The 17,428-nt window shown below is 37.0% G+C and overlaps 1 protein-coding gene across 3 annotated transcripts in view; it reads right to left on the bottom strand.

The window, feature by feature from the left end:
• The window catches only part of myo1cb (myosin Ic, paralog b), a 44,968-nt gene that overhangs the window by 11,523 nt on the left and 16,017 nt on the right, over positions 1 to 17,428 (bottom strand). For 2 of the 3 annotated variants that reach the window (XM_016556973.1, XM_016556975.1), the window contains 11 exons: positions 7,979 to 8,134; positions 7,773 to 7,888; positions 5,792 to 5,990; positions 5,239 to 5,319; positions 4,799 to 5,029; positions 3,924 to 4,022; positions 3,594 to 3,707; positions 1,910 to 1,981; positions 1,262 to 1,381; positions 919 to 998; positions 166 to 271 (listed from right to left, as the gene is read on the bottom strand). In XM_016556973.1, coding sequence (XP_016412459.1) covers positions 166 to 271; positions 919 to 998; positions 1,262 to 1,381; positions 1,910 to 1,981; positions 3,594 to 3,707; positions 3,924 to 4,022; positions 4,799 to 5,029; positions 5,239 to 5,319; positions 5,792 to 5,990; positions 7,773 to 7,888; positions 7,979 to 8,134 — 1,374 coding nt within the window. The remainder of the gene's footprint in view (positions 1 to 165; positions 272 to 918; positions 999 to 1,261; positions 1,382 to 1,909; positions 1,982 to 3,593; positions 3,708 to 3,923; positions 4,023 to 4,798; positions 5,030 to 5,238; positions 5,320 to 5,791; positions 5,991 to 7,772; positions 7,889 to 7,978; positions 8,135 to 17,428) is intronic. The other variant, XM_016556974.1, reaches the window with a different exon arrangement.

Raw genomic sequence — 17,428 nt, forward strand, 5'->3', positions numbered from 1 at the left:
TATATATATATATATATATATTTATTTTTTATATAACATTTCTGTCCCCCTCACTTCTGAAATGATGGCTACGCCCCTGATTCCAGCACCCCGCACATGAGTTACATATGCTGAGCTGTGTGTGTACAGAATGCATATGAGTTATGTGTTTCAGGGAATTCTCACCGTGATTCCCTCGGCTTCATATTCCTCCTGCTCCGACTTCAGACAGAGTCCAATGAAGAGCTGCTGCAGCTTCTCATTACAATAGTTGATACAAAACTGCTCAAAACTAAATAGACAGGCAAAGAGAGTCAGAGTGAGCTATCTCTGAAAATTAGTCCGATTCTACTCGTTAACAATAAATAAATAAATAGATAAAGTTACCCAGATTTAAAGATAATAAATGATAATAATAATAAATGAAGGCTTTATTTTTTTATATAATGTATGAATATTATTTGAAAATATTGCATAAATATGAATCCAATATAATTAATAATATGATAAGTATGATAATTAATATTTTATATATATATATATATATGAAAATACTAATTTATTGTTTATGCCCTGTTTTTTTTATGTTCTTGCTGTTTTAGTTTTGGTTATTTTGTTTTATATGTTGTTTTATTGGAAAGCACTTTGGTCAACATGAGTTGTTTTTAAATGTGCTATACAAATAATAAACAAACAAACAATAAAAATAAAATATCAAATGTAAAACAATATAATTACAATAATATTTAAGATTATAATATGAAAATGCCATCAAATATTACAATAATAATGTGATTTAATTATTTAAAATATTTAAATTGATATTAAAATATTTAGAGTAGTATAAAATAAACAGTTTATGCAATATAACATATAGTATATAGCATACATATATTGTTAAATTGTAAAATGTCATTACACTTTATGTATTTACTCTACCTGTTGTTCTGAAAGACTTCAAAGCCATAGATATCCAGCAGACCAATGACAGAGGCGTTCTTACTGTTGAATGAATCATCCTGTGAGACATTAAAAGCACAGAAAAATTCAACAACAGCTGTGGCATGCCGTTCAGACTAAACATACACAGCCTGTAAGATCATATGGAGAGAATGTGTTCTATTAACAGTCATCGGAAAACCAGAGTAATCAGATGACATGTCACTGCTAGGCTTTCTCCATGTGGGGGCGCCAAACATCCACATTTAATAACAAGCCTCTCTCAGAGAATTTGCAAAGCCATGGAGCTGCTAGTGTATTTAACAACAGAACCAGTCCATACCTTGAAGGCCAGAGAGCCATTAATTTTGTTGACCAGCCAAGTAAAAGTACGACCGTATATGGCTTTAGATAAGGCATCCCGTGCTGAAGCGGCCTGCTCTTGATTTAAAGGACTCATCAGCTATAACAAAAACACAGACAGGTGGAATTATGGGAAATTATTAACTCATAGTAATTATTACGTATTGTACACACACACACAACTTTTTTTACATTGAATACTCAGAACAAACTAAACGCTCGAAAAAAGCTTTTAAAGCTAACCAGCACTATTTTATTACAGATGGTTTGAATAAAAGCTTTGAATTGAATCTGTGATTTAAGATTCTTCATACTTTATTAATCATTACATTTTTGAGGAAAATGTTAGTGGTGCTTTCCCATGTAATATTTACCGCCTACAACAAAGTTTCTATGATATTCTGCTCCCTATGACTCAGATTCCTCATTTATTGTAAAGCTATGGGTTTTTTTCACCCTTTTTATCAACTGCCAAAAATCATGAATATGATCAATAGTAATAGCAGACTTCCCCTCAACAAACAAGTTTTGAAAAATCCCTAACTCCAAGTATGAGCAATTAATACTGATATTTATCTGTTAGCAATAGCAATAATTAACATTTCACTCTTAATAATTGGAAACATACCTCTTCTCCTTTGGCAATGATCTTTTTATGTGTTAGAGCCTCCTTAAGAACAGTGCCGTCCACACCTAACAACTGCAATATCACAAACACACACACACACACAAACAGTCAAAAAACAAACCCCTGCCATGTAATTTCAAGAGAAGAAACATGGTTAGAGGTTTAAACACAGAGGTCATGCACATGTGGCCACAGACCAGTGATATAAATAAACTGTCCTGTTACCCTGGCTAAGTATTTAATCTGTGTCTCTGTAGTGATGTAGGCATATTTAAGATTATAATATGAAAATGCCATCAAATATTACAATAATAATGTGATTTAATTATTTAAAATATTTAAATTGATATTAAAATATTTAGAGTAGTATAAAATAAACAGTTTATGCAATATAACATATAGTATATAGCATACATATATTGTTAAATTGTAAAATGTCATTACACTTTATGTATTTACTCTACCTGTTGTTCTGAAAGACTTCAAAGCCATAGATATCCAGCAGACCAATGACAGAGGCGTTCTTACTGTTGAATGAATCATCCTGTGAGACATTAAAAGCACAGAAATATTCAACAACAGCTGTGGCATGCCGTTCAGACTAAACATACACAGCCTGTAAGATCATATGGAGAGAATGTGTTCTATTAACAGTCATCGGAAAACCAGAGTAATCAGATGACATGTCACTGCTAGGCTTTCTCCATGTGGGGGCGCCAAACATCCACATTTAATAACAAGCCTCTCTCAGAGAATTTGCAAAGCCATGGAGCTGCTAGTGTATTTAACAACAGAACCGGTCCATACCTTGAAGGCCAGAGAGCCATTAATTTTGTTGACCAGCCAAGTAAAAGTACGACCGTATATGGCTTTAGATAAGGCATCCCGTGCTGAAGCGGCCTGCTCTTGATTTAAAGGACTCATCAGCTATAACAAAAACACAAACAGGTGGAATTATGGGAAATTATTAACTCATAGTAATTATTACGTATTGTACACACACACACACACAACTTTTTTTACATTGAATACTCAGAACAAACTAAACACTCGAAAAAAGCTTTTAAAGCTAACCAGCACTATTTTATTACAGATGGTTTGAATAAAAGCTTTGAATTGAATCTGTGATTTAAGATTCTTCATACTTTATTAATCATTACATTTTTGAGGAAAATGTTAGTGGTGCTTTCCCATGTAATATTTACCGCCTACAACAAAGTTTCTATGATATTCTGCTCCCTATGACTCAGATTCCTCATTTATTGTAAAGCTATGCGTTTTTTTCACCCTTTTTATCAACTGCCAAAAATCATGAATATGATCAATAGTAATAGCAGACTTCCCCTCAACAAACAAGTTTTGAAAAATCCCTAACTCCAAGTATGAGCAATTAATACTGATATTTATCTGTTAGCAATAGCAATAATTAACATTTCACTCTTAATAATTGGAAACATACCTCTTCTCCTTTGGCAATGATCTTTTTATGTGTTAGAGCCTCCTTAAGAACAGTGCCATCCACACCTAACAACTGCAATATCACAAACACACACACACACACAAACAGTCAAAAAACAAACCCCTGCCATGTAATTTCAAGAGAAGAAACATGGTTAGAGGTTTAAACACAGAGGTCATGCACATGTGGCCACAGACCAGTGATATAAATAAACTGTCCTGTTACCCTGGCTAAGTATTTAATCTGTGTCTCTGTAGTGATGTAGGCACTGCCGCTGTCCTCTCCTCCATACTGGACATTCCCCAAGTGTAGTACACTGGCAATAATGTTCAAAAGCTCCTGTGGAGAGAAAGGGATGGGTGTGAATGAGAGGAAAGGTCACAATTTACAAGGTAATGTGTCATTTCTGACAAAAAATTCTCAGAAATGTGTCATTTCTGAGAAAAATAAGGACTGTTTGCCCAGATAAAGAGGAAGAACTTTCTATTTCTTGGAGAAAAATTCTTCACAGTGTGTGTGTGTGTATGTGGTGATTGGTCAGTTTGTCTGTCATACCTCCACTTCATCATCAGTGAAGCCAATGACGCTCAAGGCTTTCCTCACTATCTTCCAGTCATTGCGGTCATTTATGGAGCTCACTTTGGGACAGTTACCCTAAAAAACAAAAACAAAAAAAACACACACAGTCAATCAGCTCAACAGAGGAAACCAAGGGAGGAGGGGCTCCTCTTGACTTCCTCAATTAAACACCAGGGGAGCGAGAGGAAGCAACAGAGGGACATTCCTGCATACTTGTGGGGAAATTTATGATGCCATTTATGATGAATACTCGTACAAAAGTCCAACATAAATGCATGTGGTAAACTGAGCTGAAAAATATTATTGGACATTTTTATTTAGTATTGGTATTTCTGCATCAGAGTAAAATAAAAAAGGTAATGATGTGAAATATCAAGTCACATTTTGAGAAATAGTTGCAATTGCAAGAAATAAAGTTGCAAATAATTGAAACTATGAGATAAATAGTGCCAATAATAACAGATACATTTAAGATATAATTAAGAAATATTATAAAAAGAAAAAAAATTGTGAAATATAAAGTCGCAATAACAAAAAAGATATAAAAAGACAAAGTTGCAATGAGATCAAAATTGCGCAATATAAAACCACATTGAGAGATGTAACATCACATTGCAAGACAGAAGATTAAAGTGTAAAAAAAAAGGCACAAGTAGACGACACAAATTTATAATTACCTATTTATTTTTTTACAGTGAGGGGGAAACGACAGAAACTGAATGGCCTACTTGACCAGCATTACCTAGTGCGGCTGAAGCATGTGTGTTAACACACTCTTTCTTAAATATACAGTTTTCTTTAGACCTCAGACATCTGCTGTAATCATAACAAGAGTGTGAGGTCCGTCTCACCTTCACCAGATACTGGTACTGCTGGGCGTTCTTCTCCAGGCCCAGTCTCCTCAGCAGATCATCCTCTCCTCCCTCGATAAGCTGATAAAAGATGTGGAAGTTCCTCTCGCCGTGGCTCTGGTGCACGACACGTGATTTCTCCAACAGGTAGTTAATGATGTGACCTCCTACGGGAGCACCCTGCCAACGGGGACACCCAAAGGGAGAAGCAAAGGGGATAATACCGGGTTTCTGACACGCATGCAAACACGCATAATGTCACAGACAAACACAAACACGTAAACACGCAGGTGGATGCAGCCAAATCCCCAAACCAAGGAGAGCATTTAAGGGTAAAAGTGTATCGACAGAAGGTGGATCACAGAAATTGAGATGTGAGCTTTGTTTGATGATCATTTAATGACAATAATATTGTAATAATAACACATGAGTGAACTCACCTTGAAGTCAAACTGAATGTCCATGTATTTCCCAAAGCGACTGGAATTGTCATTTCGTAGAGTTTTTGCATTCCCAAAGGCCTGAGAGAAGAAAAACAAACAACGATAGAAAGGAACATTGAGGAGTATTAAAATTTAGGATGGCGTACAGAAAACAAGCTTTTTAATTTAGACAAATGCGAGTATACACACGCTCTACTAGATGCGCATTCACTGCTCGTTTACAGGGAAGCACCACATCTGCAAAACAGCCGTCTGTGCTGCTTCCGTTGGCCTTCCCATTTTTAGATGTCCTTCATGTATGCGCCAGTCTTATCGCACAGATAATAACAGTGGCGTATAATTACTGGAGAGGTTTACCAGGACTACAAACTGCTCAGAATAAACTTGGCATCGTTGAGAGTCATTAGGGGAATTTTCCTCTGTGACAGCAGTCCAGGGCAACAATTACAGCCCGTACTGATCTCACCACTATACGCTGGCATTTGGAGATCAGTGAAATTGTATGTCATGATGAAACATGTGGGGTTAGATGAGCTGTGTACATGTTTACCTCCAGCACAGGGTTGGATTGTAGCAGGCGATCTTTGACGGTCTGCACATGCTCACTAGCAGGGCAGGTGATGGCGTAGTACTGCAGAACCTTTTTGGAGGCTTCGGTCTTGCCAGCACCACTCTCACCTGAGATGAGGATGCACTGGTCCCGTCTCTCAGTCCGCATGGAGCGATACGCATTATCAGCCACAGCGTAACTGTATAGGGAATGTGTCAACATCATAAGCGCTTGGTTATGTATTTTAACAAATGATAATTATTTTTTTATCAAAACAGAAAGATTATGTACGTAAAATGCAACAACAACAACAAAAATAATAATAATAATAAATGTTAAATTAAGTAGTAGTAGTATGTGCAGTGTTGCTTCAAATTCCTTTTCTGGTAGCATTAAAATAACACATTCCTTTGGTAGAAGCCTAAATGGACATTCAGGTGTCAGTAACATTGCTGTGTAAACAGTGGAAAAGCCCAGTGAGGATGGAGTTGCCAATGATTTTCATGAGGAAAGAGCAGTTACACCAGAGAGGGTCTGTGTTTTTTCAGCCTGTGTGAGAGCTGAGATAATGCTTTCATCACTTTTACACGTCTGCTATCAGTGTAAGATGAACACAGTGGTACAGCTTCGGGTGAACTATAACTTTATACTTCACTTTATCCCTCCGGATAACTGAAAGCTGTCACACACACATAAACCTTACAGATGAGAGTCTATGAATGTTACGATTGTAGCAGAATTTCAGTTTATAGTCCTCAACATTCCTCACAGATATTCCAAAGGAATTTCCTCTTCACTAATAGAAGAAAACAAGGAAGATAAACAAGGTCCACCAAGTATATTAAAATGTGGATTAGGCATTTTGCATATTTAATACTAATATATATTTAATGCAATTTGCATTTGATAATGAGTAGTCAACAGAAATGTTCACTGAAATTTTGTAGTCCTAAAATGTGGAAGAGAATTCGTTTTTCAAGCCACTGGTTCCCTCTGGAATTTCTCATGTTTTTTGGTGTGAACTTTACATTGCGAACTTTATATTTATTTTATACAATATTTACTAAATTATAAATAAACAATTTGAAAATGAATAAACATAAAAATATGAAAAATTTATTTTAGATGGGAACTTCTTGATTCTGTAATCATAATATAATATTTCTCACAAAAAAAAAAAAAAAAGAATAAAAAAAGGTTAAAATTCTGGTAAGCCTGTTTTTTCCAAGTAAATAATTGGATATAGCGCAGCTTAGTTTGAAGGGTTTAAAGTTTGTTGAATGTGCAGTGTGCAGTGACAGGTGAACTCTCCCATCCACATCCAATTCGCTCTAGCCTTCTTGGCGCTGTCAAAATAAAAGTCCCGTTTCTGACACATCGGGCCAATACAGAAAAACTTGCCGATGCTGATGATTAAAAATGCCAAACTTTAGACAACCACTACCTCAAATATGACTTCTGAAGCTACTCTATTTTTTTAGAGGAGGAAAAAAACTTTTGTCGCTAAATAAGGACTACAAATACCATAAGGATGCAAGTTTACATGCGTGACAAATCAGGCCATTGTTGTAGTCCTTGGCCCTGTCCCAAATGGCAGACTTCATGTGCACTTGCGCTCTTGCTGACTTACAAAGGCCGCCACGAGCACGTGTCTGTTAAGTACGCAAGCCCATAGGGTGTCTTATTTGTTATTTTAGCTTTCCCAAAGGTGCACGCACGCGCCTCCTTTGTACCCTCGATGCGCACTTCTGCCGAGCCCGCACTGGGGCGAGCTCTGCAGCAGACTTCTACCCGACAGTCAAAATGGCATTAGGTCAGGAAAATGTGGACACGGAGGAAGACAGCGAGGGTTTACGGTGCAATTTGGGACAGGGCCCTTATTTAAAAAAAAAACATAACCATTACCCATCCCATTAGACTAATCTGCATAATAAAAGAGATCAGAATTGTGGGTAATAATGACTTGTTGCTGATGGCTTACATGTGAGGTGAGACTTCATAGAAATTGACGCCCCTGTATCGATCCATGTGCTGTTTAGTGTAGATCTCCAGGTCTTTGTAGGGGTTCATGGACACCAGCACTGAGCCAATGTACGTCTGTGGGAGGAAGACAGACACACAGAGATCAGATCAATACACTGGGCTTTGAGCTTTAAAAGTGAATAGTACCGGAAGAACAGCTCTTACATAAATTAGGTTCTCCTTGAAGCGTTTGCGGAGGTTCTCGATGAACGCCACCTCGCTGGTGTGGTTCTCCAGCAGGACAAAGTCCTGCACGCCCACCCGGTCCCTGGCTGTCAGGGCGCTCTCCATCATGACCCGGATTCCGTCACTGCCCACAGCCTGACAGAGAAAGAGCAGAAGTGAGATAAAGAATCACACTTCCATCCTCCAGACGCAGAGCAGCACGAGGTGATATATAAACACTGCAACACACAGTATGTCAAGGCCCTCTGGAGAGCCTTGAATAAACTCAACCACTCCATCATGACCCCTCCCATTTCATAACACACTCAGAGTTCAGCTCATTTGAAACCCAGCTTTTATTTTAAAGTATTTGTATGAAAGAGTTCTCACGGAATACCATTGTGAACAAAATGTCACGATCTAAAACAGTGGATTTGTGTCAAACACAATTTTAAGCTACAATTAATACTCGGAAACTCTAAAAGTACCAGGAAGTACTACTTTGACTTTTTTGATAAGGTACCACAATAATACCACAGTAATTTTTAGACATTTACCTTGTGTACAATGGCTATACAGCTAGGAAAGCAAGATACACTACAGTTCAAATGTTTGGGGTCAGTAAAATGCAATAATTATTTTTGTTTTATTCTGCGAGGACACATAAACTGATCAAAAGTGACAGTAAAAAAAGTGACAAATAAATTACATCTTAAAATATATTCAAATAGAAAGCAGTTGTTTTAAATTTTAATAATGTTTCACGCCAATAATCTTCACTGTATTTTTGATCAAATAAATGCAACCTTGGTGAGAATAAGAGATTTCTTTTAAAAACCAAACTTCTGACAAGCAATGGCACTATACTGGATTTTAGCCTATATTACAGATTTTTTTAATTTATCAATATTAATTGATATTAGATTGGTTAATACTAGATATTTTATTTTACATGCTAATTTGCTTCATTGTGACCTTTATTTTTAATAATTCAAACATTTATTATGACCTTGTTGCATTTAAATCAACTGATTTTAGTTTTTGGTGTTTTAATTTTAATATATTTAAACCAAATAGCACAAGTCACAATAGCTACAAGGTATTCCTGGAAGTACCGTATAAACACTGTTGTATAAAAATACGATCATCATTATGTACTATATTAAAATACCACAGTATTACCATCTGATCCCATCATTGCTTAATGGCACCACCACAGTACTATTTATACGGGTACAATGCTGTTTTACATCATTACCTTGATTACATCACTTTTACAAACACACAAGACACTGCAAACCACCAATTTTCACACTTAAACCACATCTCAACTCCATCAGTGCAAACTCCACCCAAACTCAAGTGTGCTGGTACAGCAGAAACACAGTCATACTCACATCTATAACCAGATCTGTATTTTTAAAGAGATAACTCTTCTCCACAATGGAGGCCTGCGTTTTCCGCATTAGATTCCCAATGTTTGACAAATCCATGGTGTCGAAACAACTTTAGCTGTCGATCCTCGACCAGAGATGCTCTTTAACTAGTAGGACACACAAATGTACTAAGTTTTAACAGGTCACTTGTCATCTGATGTCTGTTATCCTGATCAAATAGGACTATGGGTGACGCTTCCTAGCTTGAAACAGAAAAGCGCACTTACACCCAATCACACACACACACAAACACACTCAGATGAACAAATGCGTGATTATACATCGAAACACACACAGTCACATTGTGTGAATGCACCAGCTGCTATGGCTGTTGTTTTGCTATTGACACAGCAGCAGCCGTCCCCTGGAGGGAGAGACCGAGAGAGACAGATACAGCACACCTGAGCAAGCACTTTAATTAAGTTGATGCACACCAACTACAACAGAACCGAGAGCGAGGGAGGCTAACGGTGGGAAAAAACAAGCCGAAAGAAAAACATAAGCAAGCAGGAACAGTCGACAAGTGTAGTGCCAGGAAGTGACTTCATTCCCAATCCGTCAGCCTGCTGAATGCACCAACAGAGCAGCACCATCTCTGAAAGTCCAACATGGCCGTGCGTTGCTCTCTCGTTCCCTATTAGGCCGGTTTTGCATATCCAGCTCAAATCTGGTTTTGTGCAATCTGCAAACAACCACATGGAATCTGGTTTTCACAAATCAGACACAAACCACATTTAAATGCAACGTATTGTGTGTTTAAATAAGAACCAGATCAAAATTCAAGTGTTTTTGTCATTTAGGACGAAACGCTTATTTGATGTCATGAAAAAATATTAAAAATATAAGCAGTGCCAAGGTGTTTAGAGTGGATAGTGCACAGCTATGTGGTTGCTAGGTGGTTAATTACTGGCTCAAGTAAAAAAAAAAAAAATTCTTATTGTGTAACTACATTATTTTCTTAATATTATATTATTAATTATATTTCTATTATATTCTCTAGATATGCTAGAGTCCCTCTTTCAGTCTAAATGTATGGGATTTTTTCAACCTGTTTTAATATTTATATAGGTTATACTGAACATACACTACCATTTAAAAGTTTGGGGTCAGTAGAAGAAATTAATTAAAGAAATGAATGCTTTTATTCAGCAAGGATGCATTCAATTGATCAAACGTGACAGTAAAGATTTTATAACATACTTTTTTATTCATCAAAGAATCTCGGGGGGAAAAAAACATGGTTTCCACAAAAATATTATTTGAAATTAATAGTTTTCACTGTATTTTGATCAAATAAATGCATCCTTAGTGAACAAGAGACTTCTTTCAAAAACCTTTAAAAAATCGTATTAACCTCACCTTTAGAACGAAGTGTACATATTTGATTTAAACAAATAAGAATGCAGACACTCAGCCCCACAGATCAGATTTGAAAATCAAATCAGAAAAGTCTCCAGTGAACATACTGCACATTTTTCTTAATCACATGTACTTGCTTGTCTGTCTTAATTTGTGTGCATATTCTACTGCAGTCACACAGAACTGACAGTTAATAATTGGTGGTGGAGTCATAATAAAAACTAAACCTGCTGGCTAGACAGACCATGACATCATTTGCTGGCCAGCTCAAGCAAAATGTGTCCTGCCCTTTGAAAGATCATTACCACTGAAGCTACTGTACTTACTCCAAGACACTTGTATAATACAGATCTGCAACACTTGTATAATACAGACAAGCTTTTACTTTGATTAAATATTTACTTTTTGAGGAGATAATTGTTTTCATGCTATGGCCGCCAACTGACAAATCAGTCTATACTGTTTTTATAGCTAAATAAATTATTTCAAAATTCAGACCACACATTATACTACACAGTTTGAAAAATGGATATATTTATTTTGAGATATGTAAAAGATTACATTTATTAGTGTTATTAAATTATTAGTGCTTTTAAAAATGAACTTTAAAGGGATAGTTCACCCAAAAATGAAAATTCTGCCTTTAATTACTCTCCCTCATGTCGTTCCAAAGCCGTAAGACCTTCGTTCGTCTTCAGAACACAAATTAAGATATTTTTGATGAAATCCGAGAGCTTTCCGACCCTGCATAGACAGCAATGCAACTGACAGGTTCAAGGCCCAGAAAGGTAGTAAGGACATCATTAAAATAGTACATGTGCCATCAGTGGTTCAAACGCAATGTTATGCGTCGTGGTACCCTCATGAACACAACAGAAATTGTTGAATAAAGTCATTATTTTTGTTTCCTTTGTGCAGAAAAAGTATTCTCGCAGCTTCATAAAATTACGGTTGAACCACTGATGGCACATGGACTATTTTAACGATGTCCTTACTAGGACCTTTCTGGGCCTTGATTATGGTAATTTGTGTTCTGAAGATGAACGAAGGTCTTAAAGGCAGAGTAAGGGATTTCTGGTAGCCAATGTTGATATTTGAAATCACCAAAACAAACACGCCCCTACCCCAAAAGGGTCTTGCACCAAACTTTTGACCGGTAGTGTGTGTGTGTGTGTGTGTATATATATATTGTGTATATATATATATATACACATATATATATATAAATACATATTATTATTATGGACATAAGAATTATTATATTATTTGTGAATAATAATAATGTAATAATGTATACAGAGATAAAAAGAATGATTAAATTTGATATTTATTGTGTACATATTATTGTGTAAACACAAATCACTTCACAACCAACCATTTTGCCCTTAATACAAAAGTATAAGTGCTAAATTAGTAGTTATTTTAAAAACATTTCCATGCCCCGAGCTGTCATATACAAGCCGAGCTGTGCCCATAGTTAAAAAAACACCCATAAATTAAAAATGGCTTTTATTACATTAACCAAAAACAATGACACGTGGACATGTGTGAGAAGTAGTGTGGGATATCTTGTTTTTTTTTTTAAGAGAAGTGTAGAAAGATCAGACTCCTGCAGCTTCGTTTCATGCAGATGGTCAGGGGGAAAAACATTTTTAGCACTTCTCCAAGTTTAATACAACTTTTTTGCCCCTATTTTGCATGCCTGCGATTGCTCATAGTCATGAAACTGACAATGAAACACTTGCAAGTACTTAAAACACACTCATAAGTGGTACAAAGTCCCCAACATGGGCTTTGCTGTGCACCACATTATATCATTCTCTAATTAAGCCATATTCATCAATAAATCTTCAAAGAAGATGTCTTACAATGCTCCTTTAATTACCGCCACACAGATGGCGAGAAATTCCATGGGTGGCATTGTAATTCACGCCGGTCTGCTGAGTCGATGGCTGTCCTTGTGTTAAAGGGGCTGTGTTGGTTTGGAAAGTCAGCTGGTGGCTGTCAAACTTCAGGGGGAAAGTTGACAGACAGGTGTGACTGGCTCTGCCAAAACAGGTGAAGATTTGCACCCCCTCCACATGCTGAATTTTACAAACACACTCGCACATACCTTTTGACTTGGAGAAGATATAAAATGACCAGTTATCCTTCATTCCAGCCTGTCCGGACAATGCAAGGCATTCATGTCCAGAGGGCATTTGAAGAGCACAAGTCGGGAGAAGTGTAAACTGCTTACTGGACCGCCACAGTATTTCATTCTTACAGCGTCTCCCACCCAATCGCATATAAATATATAGCTATGGCCTTCCCTAATATCTCAGGACAGGGTATCTCACATCTCCTCAGTCGTTCCGAGCAGCATGTCATTATGTAAACTTAATTTCCTCTGCCTGAGATCTGGCTCTTCCTGTGAGCGGTGCAGCTGTTTAGCAATTCAGTGGAATCTCGAGCGAAACTGCACCAGATACCATAAGTCTATTGTCAGCCATTCATCGGACTTTTGCAGTTATTTGCCTATGATGAAAAGTGCCGAAATTCGATCACATCTAAAGTATCGCTGACCGCAAGGTGTGTTTATTTGAATGTGAAATGATGCTCTGCAAACGACACTCGTAGGGTATCACGACATTGAACGGGTGAAAGGCCTCAGAAACCTAAAGCTCATACGATGAGGTCTTAATCTTTAGTGCTTGTTCTTGAAGTTTCTGTTGGCTTTCGGAGGACGGTCGCGGATGACAGAGACAGGAAGAAATGTAGCAGGGTGGAATGGCTTGATGACAGACGCCAGTTTTGTTATCTCTCTCACTCACACTCTCTTTCTAGCCTGGAATTCAACAGTGACTTGATTGCTTCACTGTGAGATGACACTATGGCATAAACACAGAAACTGATAGTCAGAATGCCCCGCATAAAAGAGGGTCCCAAGATAGGATCAGCGCCTGACAGGATAGATAAACTCCAAATCCTTCTTTTCAGAGGAAAAGTGGTTTTCACCATTTATATTACTATTTCACCATATACCACATGAGCGATTAGAGATCAGCTGATATTCAAGCCTGCACTGCTGAAGTAACTCATTCTTATGAACAACCTAAGTCAATGGGTAATACATAATTGCTGTTTACAGAATATTTTCAAATATACAGAATTTTATAACATTTTTAATTTATTTATTTGAGTGTGTGCAGTGAATTATGAATTACATATTTATCTAAATATACAAACACCACCTATGTATATATGTGTGTATATGACAGACAGAGATAGATAGATAGATAGATAGCTAGATAGATTAAGATAAAATAAGATAAACTAGATTAGATAGATCCATGATTCCCTGTAAACCTTGCATTCCAGTTGTGCTAGCAAATCATTACATAATCTAAACACAAAATACGACTTTGGTCCAGAACCACATATTTCACTTTCATAAGACCCTGACTGACATTGTAGAAATCTCCCAGCTGCTTTTGTTTAGTATGGAGCATGCTGTGGTTCTTACCATGCCTCGATACTTCATCTTCCCAATCTTCCCAGCTTGTTGCTGTTAAGTATATGAATTATATAAGTATTTCCAAAACACTCTCGTTTCAGAAAGTGTGCCGAGTTTGTTATTTCAACTTCTTCTGCACCATGTGTGGGAGCGTCCCAGCTGCCATTTCTTCAGCTTTAACTTTCCTCTCCTTCCCTGCGTCTCTCTCTCTCTCTTTCTCACTCCCTCTCTCCCCCCTCGCTGCCTGCAGAGGCACGAGTCAGTCCTTCTGAAAAGTGACACTCTCTTCGACTCGCTTGCTCTGTCCTCCTGCAACAGGATTTACAGCGAAAGCTAAAACTTTCCAGCCCTTTCTCACACCCTCTCTCCCCCCTCACTGCCTGCAGAGGCACGAGTCAGTCCTTCTGAAAAGTGACACTCTCTTCGACTCGCTTGCTCTGTCCTCCTGCAACAGGATTTACAGCGAAAGCTAAAACTTTCCAGCCCCTCTGTAGTAGCCCTGCACGTGCCTGTCCTTAAACACCAGCCTGTGCCTCTTTTAGAAATTATTTTAAAAAAAAGAAGAAAAAAAAGTAAGAAACAGCATATGAACACTCCAGCTTGTGGTGACAGGAGGAAATGTAGCTCGTGATTATGCCAAGTGAATTTTCCTCCTCCTTTCCCGCTGCCCCAGTGCATGCTGAAGCAGATTTGAGGCAGATTTTAGATAGGCATCCATCAAGGAGGTAAGATTGATGCGCTTTAACATGGCTCAGTTGCCTGAGGAAGAAAAACGGGCCAAGTGCACTTCAGTGCACAGGTCACAATCACTTATAGTGGTGATAACCTGATGTCATATCACCTTAACACACGGTTGATTTATGATTTATGTTTGATAAACAGATACAGAAACAGATAGAAAGAATTATAAAATCGAGAAGAAAATTGCAATATTTATACAGCTGAGAAAGTCTTACGAAAGAGCTCTGCAAATAATCACCAAGTGGCTCTGAAAAAATGGTTGTGCATCAGCACTTAGCCATCTTTTGTGTGTATGACAAAGGGTTAATGTATTAAGGCACACCCCATTTTATCTCTCCACCCAGTAAGAGCACAACACACCACCAATTCAGTCCACACAAAGCACTCAGGTAAAACCTTTACCAAGGTCACTACTATTGCCCATAAACAGAACAGCGCCCTCTACTGGACACTCCAAATGACATCATTGTGCACAGAGAAGCTTGGAGAAATGCTCTGGATTTAATAGAAGTTGTAAAATATAGGCGTGCAGCATTACACACTGTGTGAGACGTATAAATCTGTTCTTTTGGTCCTATCAATCTCTCATTCTCACTCGCTCTGTTTCCCACTTATGCCAACATAATCATCAGAGACCCCGCATGTTGGAATCGGAGTAATATTTTCCAGACGGTGTGAGCTGCTCTCTCTTTCTCTCTGGGAACACTGACATTACAAGTTTGGGGTGTAAGAAGCACAGGGAAAGTCCGAAGTATGTCATATGTCGCGCATTATAGCTTAGCTTGCAATCTGCTCATTGTGTGCACACCTTTCTATCAGAGTGTGTGTGTACTAGTAAAAACTTTATGAATTTATGACAAGCGGCTGCAGTCAATGGATTACAATGGTTGTCTAAGAAACAGAATAAATAAACAGCGGTTTCTAAATGGTCCCATTGTTTGATCAGGGTCGCTTTGGTCCATCTTTCAAAAGCTGTCTTACTGCCATCTTTTAATCTCGGGCAATAAGGCAATTTGTTAGCGCTCCACCTTACTGTACTTAGAACTGAGCCAAATATGATGGTAAAAAGCTCTCCTTATAAAGATAGACAGACCCTAAAGAAAGAGTTGATATTTAAAATGAAAGTTTTTACTTCCCACGTGAAACAAAAGAGAATTTTGAAGATTTTCATGCTGTTTCTTCCATACAACAAAAGCATATATTATGGAAGATTAAATCTGCAATAATGAATGGATGAATGAATAATTGTGAATAAAATGTAAAGGAATTATAATGAATTAAATTATTAATATATATCATTTTTTTTCATTATTAATTTCAATGAATACATTTTTAATCAATAAATACATTTACGAGTCCATAATAAATATAATTTCCCCACTGGATCATTTATGTACTAATTTTGAATTTATTTTGTGCAGTATATTTGTTTTATCACTCACATTTCCTCATTTATTTATTAAATTATTCAGTCTCTTTGAATACATGTCTTTATATGACAAACAGCTGCTTGGACATTCTGTAAAATATCTTCTTTTGTGTTCCACAGATTAAAGAAAGTCATACGAGTTTTAAACATGAATAGTTTGTTTTTGAATGCACTAATCCTTTAAGAAATGGCATAAGGTATTGTGTTAAACATAGGTTAAAGAGGGTTACAACAGTCAGACTCTCTGTACTCCGAGTCACCCTTAGGTCACTGTAAGCACAGGACTCGCACATCCTCACATGGCCTTCTGGCGGAGAATCAAACACTCTTGAGGTTTTGTTTGTTATGTGGGGTGTTCTATTCCTTAAAGTGGTCAAATGACATCCGTGGGAAATCAGTAATGGAAACTCTGGCTTTTTTCCCTGCATGCCTGTTGTGCTCTGACCCCATTTATACTCATATTAACCACTTTCAGGGCCCCTGCCCTTCACTTCCTCTCTCTTTATTACTTAATCTACAGAATACATTCCTTCACATGCAGAATTTTCCCACTTGCAGCATCCCAATTTGTATTTTTACAGTCTACTAAGCACTAAAACAGTATATAGTTTTTTGGTTAGGGGAAAGAAAGTACATACATTTTAGTTTGTAATAACACTACCATTCAAAAGTTTGAGGTTGGTAAATTTTTTGAACTACGTCTTTTATGTTCATCAATGTTGCCGTTTTAACATAACTTTTCTGTTTTAATATATTTTAAAATGGAATTACAATTAATGCATCTTTGCTAAATAAAAGTAATAATTTATTTCCTTTTTAAAAAATTCTAGATATACTATCACATCAGGAAAATGTGTCCTAATAATACCTAATGGTTTGCATTTTTATGTAAACATTGGCATCTAGCTGAATGTATTATTACTTAACAATAACTTAAAAACTGTTATACAAGGGGCAATAAACCAATTATGGAAGCACAAAATTAATCT

The sequence above is a fragment of the Sinocyclocheilus rhinocerous genome, unplaced genomic scaffold, assembly GCF_001515625.1.
Source record: "Sinocyclocheilus rhinocerous isolate Xijiao unplaced genomic scaffold, SAMN03320098_v1.1 scaffold166, whole genome shotgun sequence".
Classification (NCBI taxonomy): domain Eukaryota; kingdom Metazoa; phylum Chordata; class Actinopteri; order Cypriniformes; family Cyprinidae; genus Sinocyclocheilus; species Sinocyclocheilus rhinocerous.